This window comes from Dermacentor silvarum, chromosome 3, assembly GCF_013339745.2.
Source record: "Dermacentor silvarum isolate Dsil-2018 chromosome 3, BIME_Dsil_1.4, whole genome shotgun sequence".
Classification (NCBI taxonomy): Eukaryota; Metazoa; Arthropoda; class Arachnida; order Ixodida; family Ixodidae; genus Dermacentor; species Dermacentor silvarum.
The window spans coordinates 224152386-224164434 of NC_051156.1; the positions used below are offsets into that span (position 1 = coordinate 224152386).

The 12049-nt window shown below is 45.3% G+C and overlaps 2 protein-coding genes across 4 annotated transcripts in view; one reads left to right on the forward strand and one right to left on the reverse strand.

Moving 5' to 3' along the window:
- The window catches only part of LOC119446775 (uncharacterized), a 71391-nt gene extending 61939 nt beyond the window's left edge, over nt 1–9452 (reverse strand). Inside the window, exon 1 of the mRNA XM_049664378.1 lies at nt 8763–9452. Within this exon, the coding sequence (XP_049520335.1) occupies nt 8763–8947 (185 nt within the window). The 5' untranslated portion in view covers nt 8948–9452. The remainder of the gene's footprint in view (nt 1–8762) is intronic.
- Nucleotides 1–12049, forward strand: part of LOC119446776 (solute carrier family 35 member G1) — an 84587-nt gene that overhangs the window by 16220 nt on the left and 56318 nt on the right. The gene's annotated exons all lie outside the window — the stretch shown is intronic.

Consider the following 12049-nt stretch of genomic DNA (forward strand, 5'->3'; position numbering starts at 1 on the left):
TCTCGCGTGAATGAGCTATATTGTGCACAGCGTGCATTTTGATTGTCGACAAGCACGCAGACGCAGACAGACGCGTGCATCTGCGTAGTTTGCGCAAACACCACGCACGCCGCAAGAGCAATTTCCGGCTTCGTTCGGGAAGAGCGTAAAAGCCGCAGCGAGAGGCCCGTTGCCATCGCAACTGCACGCACTCGATGCGGCGAAATCGACACGAGAACACTTACGGGGTTGTTCATTCTCTGTTGGTTTATTCTGCGGCCTCTAATCTAACTGAGATTGTTGATTCGCGTTCGCGAAAAAAGATATTCGATTGGCAGGGGACCTTGTTGCACCACCTCCTTCTTTTTACTTTAGGTGGCGTCAGTGTGGATAGTAACAAGCACGTAGTTGTCTCGGAAAGAGAGAGAGAATTGGCATTTATTGCTTCCAAAGAAGGCAGAATGACCAGCGCAACGTCAGCGAGAAGACTCAAAAGCCAGCGGAAAGTTGGACGTATAGGCAATTTGTTCGGAAATCTGAGGTCAGCAAAGATAAAGGGTGTTCGTTTGCGACAAGCTAAATGTTATTGAACCAAAGCAAACGCCATTACGTCATCCACTTTACGATTGGCTGGCGGCCGTATCTTGAATTCTTTGTGCTGCCTTGTCCGCAGGTATTTGTTTGTACTGACCGAGTTTTTTTTTTCTCTCTCATTTTTGAAACCTTAGAAATGTTATTATTACTTAACGTTTCCGTTTGGTTACGTTATCTTTCCACCTCCCTTCCCCATTTTTTATTTAATAAATGATAAACCATTGCGGATCACTGACGGCTTCCAGGGACCAGTGCCCATATTCAGAGAAAGGTTGTTACGCTATAATTGTTCGCAAGATAAAATTCCAGCCAACCCTGATGTTTAACATATTGTAATGGGGGACGGCCGGCCAATGACACTTATAAGCGAAAAGTTTTGTGAATTCGGCTGGAGATTTCTTAATTTTATGTCACCGTCATTACAACGTGATAATATGCACTGAGTATTCTTTGATGGGAATATAGTTTCTGTAGAGTGAATGAGATTATACTTAAACATTGTTGGCGTCGATAATCGGTGGCACTGGGTGTGTCGTATGTGGCACCTTTATAGACTGCGTGACAACGCCCACGCAGGTATATTGTTCATTCTTTCCTTTCTGGCCTTTTCACTCGCCTTTCGTACCTCGATCCTTTCCTCATCTCCAGCACCAGTGCAGCCAACCGGAGATATCCACTGGTTAATCTTCCTGTCTTTCATTTGCTTTTATCTCTTTGTACAATAGCTTCTGGCGATGTTCTTCAAGACGAACGGGGTGAAACTCAGCGGTAATTCCGTCCCGCGAGCTACGGTTGTAGCTTCCCGCATAGCTTTTCCCATTTCTCGCGGGACGTTCACATTCCAGTAAGGATGGCCATCCACATCGGCTGCAAAACTGTCTCAGCGAAATAATACAGAACAAGTCAATACGAAAAGAAAACAGCAAAAAAAAAAAAAAAGAGAGAACATATTTGGGAACTCTCACGGGTTCCGAAACCGAGGTACGGATACGCTGAGAGCTATATGACGCGACTCGAATTCACTTGTTCTTCTTTTTCTTCCCTCATTTTTTTCTTTTTCATTTGTGCTTTTCTTTCAGCTGGGAAGCGTTTTCTCCCGCGCTCTCAAAATGGCCCGCTCTGTGTGAAGCCTATATGCTTTATAGCAGACAGCCAGAACTGCTTCTAAGAGTTGAACTCGAAGCTTTACTTAGAAGGGCCTCTTGCGCCGTGTAGGCGTGCCCAGTTACTGTTCCGTCTTTTATTTTTCTTCCACACGCCACCAGGGGCGCTCTGTCTAGTGGCGTCAGCCCCCTTTTCCAGCTGCCGTTTAATGTTTGTCTGAGTGGCCGTGGCCGCTAGGGGCGGTAGTGTTTTTGGACAGCGTTTACCACAATGTCGATTACGGTCGCAGCACACACTGTGCGACAGATGCAACGGGCAGAGCGCCCACGCATCAAGGACAGATACATTGTGTGCACACGTACGTCACGCGCGAACGCACGCGTGCGGAAGTGCACCACACATCGCCATTCTTCTGGGCCCTCCGCCAAGCGCAAGTGCCTTATTGAACTAATTGAATTTTTCAAAAGTAAATTGCTTCAGAAAATTCGTAAAGCACGACTTACATACAAGCTGCAGACAAGATAGCTTCGTATTGCTAAATCGAATATACGAGAAAACATAACTCTGTCACCAGCCGTTCGGCTCATGACGTCAGTCTGGAGCGCGCGCCCATTGATGGAGGCTCGTGTGCAATCCGCCTTTGAGGGACAAATGCCGCGGCCTTCTAATGTTGTACCCAGTGTGTGCCACTGGCAACGTGCCGCTCTAGAATTACCGAAAAGGTCTTTTCAATTTCTCTGATACTGGGCGGAATCGAGCCCACGTCACAACGGTTCCTCAAGGACATCCACCCGACGTTTTAGCAGGCTGCGCCACAGAGCTGCGCCATGAATGCACTGGGCATGTGCCGTTCTTCAGTGTACCTCTCGCCAACCTCGCTCACTGAGTATGTGCCACTCGGGTGTGCGGCAAGCGAGGGAACAATTCTCAGCGCTCGTAGGCACCGGTGCGCCACGCTGCTTGTCTCGGAGGCAACGCGTGCACTTCTAGGCAGAGCCACTACATGCTGAAGCATGTGCGAGAGAGGGGCTCTGTTGCTGCATGACGCGTTTCTCAGCGTTCGCACGCCACGGCGCGCCATGCATTTCGGAGGCCACGTGCAAGCTTCGCGGTGGCGCCGGTAGATGACGCCGAGTGTTCTTAGGGATTACGCGGGAAGTGTGCGAGTGTTCTTAGGGATGTCGCGTGTTCTTAGAGAATGAAGCGGAATGCAGGAATAATGAAACACAGAGCACTGTGGGGCCACAATAAGTAGGGGGTGGTGTAGTGGAATCTGGAAAAGAGTAATGGTGCCAGCGCTAACGTTCGCAAATGCGATTATGTGCTTAAAGTCTGATATCTTGTCGGGATTGGAAGTGAACCAAAGATCCGTAGGCCGGTTGGCTTTGGGAGCCCACGGTAAAACCACAAATGAGGCAGTGGAAGGTGACACGGGTCGGGACTCTTTTGAAGTCAGAGAAGCACAGAGCAAAATTAGTTTTCAAAAAAGACTCAGAAACATGGAAGAAAGTAAATGGGCAGCTAAAGTGCACAAGTATCTGTATCTGAAAAGCGTGGACACGGAATGGAGGAAGAAGTCAGGAAAGTTGGCAACCAAGTACAGGATAATTCAAACTGTAAATAGATAACCAGCATCCATCAGAAAGAAAGTTAGTGAAACAGTGAATTGGATGCAAAGAATGGAAACAAAATGGACAATGTATATTTGCAAAAATGAGAAGAAAGAAATTAGAAGGGAAAATCTGTACGATAACACAAAGGGCAGTGCCTTGCTATTTGAGGCTCGAGCCGGTTTCCTAAGGACCAAAACATACCGGAACAAATATTCGGAACTAGATGAGGTATGAAGTGTACTTTTTGTATTTGTTTTCTGGTACCTTCGCTATCCATCCGATATTCCTTTTCAGTTATACTCTTTTTAGTACTTTTTTCGTATTCGGAATTCCAGGTGTATCAATTTTTCAAATGTCTTCTAATTTTGTGCTACTTTGGTTTTATCCGAACTTTCATTTTACCACACTAAGTCGTGTCTGCATATTTTGTCGCGTTTGTTGCGTTTCTGTCATAAAGTGTTATGACAGTATGTTCGTCTGTCCCCCCCTATGTAATACCCATTTCTGGAGGGCCTTTAGGGGTATTTTGAATGAATGAATGAATAAATAAATAAATAAATAAATAAATAAATAAATAAATAAATAAATAATAAATAAATAAATAAATAAATAAATAAATAAATAAATAAATAAATAAATAAATAAATAAATAAATAAATAAATAAATAAATAAATAAATGTGTATGCTGCAGTAAAGATCCGAAGACCACTCAGCACATCCTAATAGAATGCGAAGGGATTCACCCAGTGAGAACAGTAGGTAACGTACACCTTCTAGAAGCGCTCCAACTGGTCAGCTGTCGAGATAAGGAAGTGACGTTTAGTGTATTGGTGAAAAAAAAAGCAGGTAAGAGATTTATACGACCTGATTCGATCTCTTAGTCGTGGGTGTACAAAGTAAACATTGAGGGGAAAAATAATATGGAGATGTATATAAAAACGCCAGATAAAAAACATGTATAGCATACCTGATTAAATCACGCAGGCGAGATGACTATTTGCCACCGCCCCATTTCAAAGGGGAGGCCATTAAATCATCATCGTCAACATGGAAGCGCGAAAGAGGAGTCCTGCTGCAGTACACGCCTCATACATAACGGTGGCAGTACGGTGTGTCGCTGTATTGATTCTATGCTAAACGTATTACCGTCGACAGTCATCGTGAGAGGAATTCTGACGAATTTCTTTTTATTGCGATAGCAATTATATGGACACTCCAAAGCGGATTTCTGCCGTCGCCGTCGCCGTGAGGTTCCGTATGACGTCAACGGTGATGAAATCGTCGCCGCGCTCCGGACGCTGTATGTGCGAGTGAAAGGGCGCGAGGGACGCGCGCTTTCACCGGGAGCGAACGCACGTCGGAGAGCAAACGCGCGTTCTGCGTCGTGCTCCCTGAAGGGCTGCAGAATCAAGCGTCTCTTTCCTGCTTTCCATATATAGAGAGCAAACGCGACTTTTTCCGTCGCGCGAAAGGCTGTGGGGGGACGGGAGGGAGGGAGGGGAGGCGACGTTTAGCTGCGGCACCAAATGCGTATTTAATAAAAACGCCGCGCGCGTTCGGTGCGAAGGCGGGCAAAGCGCCGACGGCGTCGACAACAGTTCTGCACGCTGCTGGTGCTGCTGCATGTCCGAGTTTATACAGCTGATAAAACTACTATCCCTACTCCGTTTAGCTCTCTACTAATTTGCTATCGCAATTGATGCTTCGCCTTTCGGGTGAAACTGCGACACTTTTTTTCTAGCTCTTTTTATCTCGCTCTCATTCTACTGCTGCCGATCGTTGTTCGGATGTGAGGCCTGCCGATCGGCTGAGTGAAAACGCGTCGGCGACGCGAAAGGTACAAAAAGGCTACGAACCCTCGACCTTTGGTGGGAGACGAAACACGACCGTTTGTGGGAGTCGAACCCATGACCTTTGGTGTTCATGAAGGCAAAGTTAATTCAGACACACGTAATTAAAATAGAGTTGAGGCACTCGAACCCACGATCATTGATAGGAGTCGAACGTACGACCTTTGGTCGCAGTCGAAGCCTAGACCGTTGGTGGGAGTGGAACCCACCACCTTTGGTGGTAATTAAGGCGAAGTTAATTCAGGCACAGTTAATTAAGGTAGGGTTGAGGCACTGGAATTCCCGACCTTTTGTGGTAGTCGAACCCACGACCTTAGGCGTTAATGAAGGCGAAGTTAATTAAGGTACAGTTGATTAAGATATATTTAAGGCACTCGAACCCACGACCTTGGGTGGGAGTCGAACCCTCGACTTTTAAATTAAGTGCGATGACTGAGCGTAGTACACTAAGCGAATTAAGGGGATGACTAAGCGAACTAAGAAGATGAGTAAGCAGATTGAGAGGGATGACTAAGCGACGTAGACTAAGCGAATTAAGGGGGATGTGTACGTCATATGTCCGTGCTTAATGCATTATAACACTTGGGCCTTCGCCTTCAAGTCGTCTTAGGGATAACATAAGATATCCCTGTGAATTTTTATTATTAATAGAGCAAAACCTCTACTACGCCATAGATCGCAAAGTTATTCATCGCGTCGCAATGACCTTGAGTGCAAGTGTGGCAGGTGTAACGTCACGCTACGTGATCCGCTGCGGAGAGGCGTCGCAGCTGCGCTCGCTCGGAGCACGTGACTACGTGACTAGGCGAGGGTTTAACGGCTGCTTCGCCGGCGCTTGGTCTCAGTCTCGACTCTCGCCATGGATGGCGCGCCAGCTGGCCGCCTGTGCGTGCGCTTCAGCGCAAGCGAGAGGCTGAATCCAATCATCCAGTAGATATAGCTATACGGCAGGCGGCAGGCTGCGAAATTTCAAGCAAATGCGAAGTTGGCTTTGCTTTTGCTTTTACGGAGCAAAGGGAGGCGCAGATTAGTACGTTATAGAGAAGCATACCAAGTGCGGAAGCGTGTATTAATGAAACACTGTGTGCATAGTTTTAGCAAAACAAAGACAAACAGTCCTTTCGCTCGTGATAACTAGGTTTACAAGAGTTAAACCTCGGCCAATTTTTTTATTATTAGCTCAAGGTGGTGTGTAAGTTTGGACATTTCCTACCAAAACGATCGCGGACTTCGCACCAATGCACGTGAATTTTTCTCAAATGTAACTTCGTCTTCTTTTGCTATTTTTGTTATTTCCGAAACTCGGATCTGCAGTGAAATTTTTCTTCAGATTTTTTTCCACCACATTACAACGTCTTCCGCAGTGACCGGGACTGCAGTGGAGTTAAACAAAAAGGTGGTGGCGTACTTATTGCTGTTGACAGTTCACTGGGATGTGTAAGGCGCAACGACATAGAAAGGGTACAGGAGTCGATTTGGCTTGAAGTCAGCCTAGCACGCTGTGAAAAATTGTTAATCGGAACTTCCTATGTACCGCCGAGTATTTCCCCTGCCTTCTTTGATGAGGTCATCTATTTAAAGTGTCTTATCCTCCCATAGCAAGCACAGAGTAATCTTTCTTGGTGATTTTAATACACCTGGAAATGGTTGGAACACGCTTAGATATTCTCATTGCAATCATTACATAGGGAACAAATGCAACCTGTTGTTGGACTTTCTGTCCTTCTGTTCACTTCAGCAACATAACTTGATCGCCAATTCCTGTGGTAACGTCTTGGGGCCCATTCACACTTGCGACTAGGCGAGGTCGCGCGACCAAGTTAGTCGCAAAGCGACCAGTCGCAAGTAGTCGCAAATGGTCGTTTTTCTCGAAATGCGACCATTTCGGGCCAGTCGCTCACTGCTCGATTTTTCAGTCGCGCGACCGCAGTCGCAGAACAGCTGAACCAATCAGATGCGAAGGAACAGGACGTCCGTATACACTGACGCTTATTTTACGCGGCGATGACATTTCAAGCAGATGTGAACGGCATATCGCGAGACACTTCGGTTGAGCGACTCGTCGGGCGCATTTGTAAGTGTGAACATCGTTCGTCTTTAGTAGTTTTCTGAATGCCAGTCGCAATCGGTCGCGCGACCTCGCCTAGTCGCAAGTGTGAATGGGCCCTTAGACCTTTGTCTCTCGAATGCTGAAGTTAGATGTCTCTCGTTGTGACATTTCCCTTGTACGTCCCGATAAGTTTCACCCATCACTAAAAATAACTATCCGTGTGTCACTCCTGAGGCAGAGCTCCCCCAGTGGCATTAATGAATCCTCTTGATCTGCTTTCAAGCGGGGTGATTATGTTGGTTTATATGATTTCTTGTCCACCACCGATTGGTCACTGGTCACAGACAAAACTAATGGTGACGACAAGTAGATCAGTTTACGAAGATTATTTTTAGTAGTATGCGCAAATACATTCCTTGATCAGTACAGTCCTAAATGCTCTAAGTATCCCCACTGGTTCTCATCTGAACTTATAATTGCCTTAATGTATAAAGATCGCGCGCACCGTAAATCCAGAAGTCCTAGCTGTGCCTAATGAATGGAGAGAAGAATTCCGCTTTCTTTTTTGGGACTCTGCGAATACCTCTATAAGCGGGATTACGACTCATATATCGCATTCTTGGAGAAGAGCGCCTCCGACCAGCTGGCGCAATTTCGAAATTATACCCGCAAGCGCTCTGGTAAACGTGGAGAGTGTTTTGGCCTGCAGGACTCTAAAGGAGCAGAAGTCCAAGCAGTTGCAAATTGTCTTGCTGCCCATTTCTCATCCTTATATAAAGCTTAAAGTTTGAACGCTAGTGTCACGGAGCAGCACACGATGGTTCCTACATCTCGTGGTGTGTTGTATGATTGATGAAAAATTCATCAGCGAATGCCTTAAGCGCTTGAAGCCTTCCCTATCCTATTTTAAAAGCTTACGGCAGTATATTTGCTCCAGTATGGACATGTGTATTTAATAACTCTTTGAATACTTGCACTTTCTCTCACATATGGAAAACTGCTCGTGTTTTTCCTGTATTTAAGTCTGGCTGTAAAACCGGTGTCTCGAATTATCGCCCGATTTCTCTTCTCTGCGCCAAGTCTAAGATTTTTGAGCTTGCTCTTCACAACATATTGTCTTTTACCGCGAAGAACTCATTGATCCCTAATCAGCATGGATTCCTCACCGGCCGCTCTACTATCACAAATCTCGCAAGTTTCGTGACAAAGGTCTCCGTGCCGGTACTCAAAAGGGGGTAAGTTGACACCATTTATTGTGACCTCAGAAAAGCTTTTGATGTGGTCAGCCACTCACTGCTTCTGATCAAGCTTACACATTTTGGTGTTGAGTCGTCAATTGTAAATCTCTTGCGAAGTTATCTTATTGATAGATCATGTTATGTTAACGTCAGTGGCCAAGCGTCTTCTCCTTACGTGGCAACTAGCGGCGTCCCTCAGGGATCAGTATTGGGATCACTTCTTTTTAAAATTTTTATTAATGACATTCGGCATTCTTCATTCCTTCTATATATGCCGATGCCATAAAGATTTTAAAGACAATTCACACTCTTGATGAGTCACCCACTACTCACCTGTATACGCAGTCGCTGTAGCAGCTGGCTGCAAGAGACACGGCAACTTGCGAACGTCTGGACCTTTCGGACGAGTCTCGCCGCAGAATGCTGAGAATGCGCGGAGATTGCGCGCTCCTTTCTTTTATAGCAGGTCTTATCTCGGCACCGAGGAGCTCAAGACTTGCGCGGAGGAGAATACACATGGCAGAAGTTTTACGCACAGTTCGGGTGCAAGGGTGCGGCCACGCTCTCGTCAAACATCCGGGACAAGAAAACAAAGCGGCCTTCTCGATTTCGTCCTCACAATCACTGCACGAATGACGCCACACTACCGTGGGTTCAGAACTAAGCCGCTGCAAACGCCTCGTGTTTCGACGACGATGAAGCTTCGAGGACAGTGCAGATACGCAGCTAGATAGACGTGTGAGCAGCGTACGCTGTTTACCAATGACGCATGTTACGGTTGTCGTGATACCGTTGACACTTATTATAGTTAACAGGTTAACGAAACGAAATGAAACGTTAACTTTACCGGTGGCTCTGACGTACGTGCGACCACACTGTCAAAGCGAGCCACCGTAGAATACATTACCATTTGCGGGGTGTCCTAGACCACCGCATAACCGTCTCTGAGATACAAGTCGCAGAGAAATTAATTGACTAATTAATTAGTTTGGGAAAAATTGGGAAGGCATGTTGCCAACTATTGTGTCGCCAGCTTCTACGTTGATTTGCCTCTGAGTACCCTATATACCGCAAATACTCACGCATTTCAGGAAAGTTCGGCGTGAAACGACAATTGGTTTGTTAACAACATTCCCGGGTTGCTATTGTGAAGCTGTGTGTCCTTCTGAAATGTTTTAGTAAATGGCCACACGACGCATCGTCGTATATTCCTTGAACGGTATCTGTCTATCTGACTTTCGTTTCGCAGCCATAGCAGCTGCCGTGCGAAGATTGAATTAGCGTATTTTACCGCGTTTTACTTCGTTACGTTGCTAATTAGTAAGTTCATGCACACTCCCACGCACACCGCCGCCGGTATTTTTGACAAAAATGACCTTATTATTACTAATGTTTCAGCGTCATTCATAAGCTCACGACAACGCACTTTGTCCTCGATCACACGATATATATACAGGGTGTCCCACGTAACTTTAGCCAAACTTTAAAAATATGCAAATTCCTCCTAGCTCAACAGAACCAAGGTAATGCTGTTTGCGGTCGCTTAGAGATACTCAGATTATTTTTTGCATTCCGCCTAATTAGCTAATTAGTCAAAATTAATTAATAAACTTCTTAATTATTATAATTATATGAAAAGTGTCAATGAGAAAATTGTAGAGCACTATGAAAAACTCCCGATACAGCTTTCTGTTGCTCAATGCGTGCAACATAAAAGTGTTTTTCTGAGCGTGGAAGAAGCCCGCGAATGCACGCAAAATTGCCGCGCAACTGGCCGTTCGAGGCACTTTGTGTGCCTCGTACTAGATTCCTAGAAACCTGTCTCGTACTAGATTCCTTTTCTTTCTTTTCATTGATTCCTTTTTTTAATGTCCTTATTAGAATGAAAGCTTGCCATGGAGCATAAAGTTTTATGTGTATGCAGTGAAGCTGGTGTTGAGTCCATAACTTAAGTAGTGTCTTGGGGTGTATGTCATCTTGCAACATGTGGTAGTGCAGAGAAATACGACGCGCAGAAAAAGACCGGCATGTTCCGGTTGTGATGTCACGCTATGGTGCCACATTGAATGGCGGGCGCCTGCTTTACGCGTGTCTTCCCGTACGTGGATCTTGCTTCATCTTGGACAGTTAAATCAAAACACATGCTCAATGGTTTTCGCTCTATCCACAGACCCATAGCTATTTAATAACTGGAGATATCTGCACCGAGTTCAACAACATTTGTGCCGAGGTTTATTTAGCAATATTATGTTTCATAAACATTTAAACGTGAAGAAAAGAAAACAAACAATTATAAACAGCTAATGTCACAGCCCAAGTCGCAGTACAGGAGACGTGCGAGAGTTCCTTTCTTCGCGGACGCCCCTCGTTTGCCTTGTCTTCGTATTTTGGCTGGCGGATCTCTCTCCACTGTACGCGCATCGTTTGCTCGTTCGACGCGCACGTTCTCACGAGCGAGTCGTCACGCGTGTGAATGCGCGTGTATATGGCAGGCGGGCATCGCTGCTGGCGAAAGCTGCCGCACCCTAATTACGACGCTCATCAACGCATGGCCGGCGGGCCCGCTCGCTGTGAAGGATCTCGCCGCGGGCGCGCGGCTGACGGCCGATGGGAACGCGCGCATACCAGGGCAAGTTTGTTAACGAGAAAATAAGTCCGGATAGGAAGGCGGTGAATGTGTGATTATTATTATTATTATTATTATTATTATTATTATTATTATTATTATTATTATTATTATTATTATTATTATATTATTATTATTATATTATTATTATTATTATATTATTATTATTATATATTATTATTATTATTATTATTATTAGTTGTTGTTGTTGTTGTTGTTGTTGTTGTTGTTGTTGTTGTTGTTGTTGTTGTTGTTGTTGATGATCCCTAATCAGCATGGATTGCTCACCGGCCGCTCCACTATCACAAACCTCACAAGTTGCATGACCCATGATCCCCTCGCCGGTACTCCAAAGAGGGCAAGTTGACACCATTTATTGTGACCTGAGCAAAGCTTTTGATGTGGTCAGCCACTCACTGCTGATCAAGCTTACACACTTTGGTGTTGTATTGTCAATTGTGAATCTCTTGCGGAGATATCTTATTGATATATCATGTTATGTTAACGTCAATGGCCAAACGTCTTCTTACGTGGTAACTAGCGGCGCCCCTCAGGGATGAGTATTGGGACCACTCCTTTTTAAAATTTTTATTAATGACGTTCTTTCTGCCATTCGGCATTCTTCATTCCTTCTATATATGCCGATGACATAAAGATTTTTAAGACAATTCACACTCTTGATGACTGTCGCATCCTGCAGTCTGACCTGCTTTCTTTTTCTAAATGGTGCACAGATAACAACCTAACCTTGAATGCTATTAAGGCCAAAGTCTTGACTTTCACCCGCAAAACAGCAAGCATTTCTTTTTTGTTATTCTGTAGATTCTGTACCATTGTGTAGGGTCCGTGAGTTGAATGATCTCGGTGTACTTTTTGATACAACCTTACACTTTTCAGCTCACACTAAACGCGTTGCAATGCGGGGTATGCGCACTCTTGGCTCTCTTTGCAGACTATCGAGAGAATTCAATTCTCCTACACCGCTTCTGCAAGT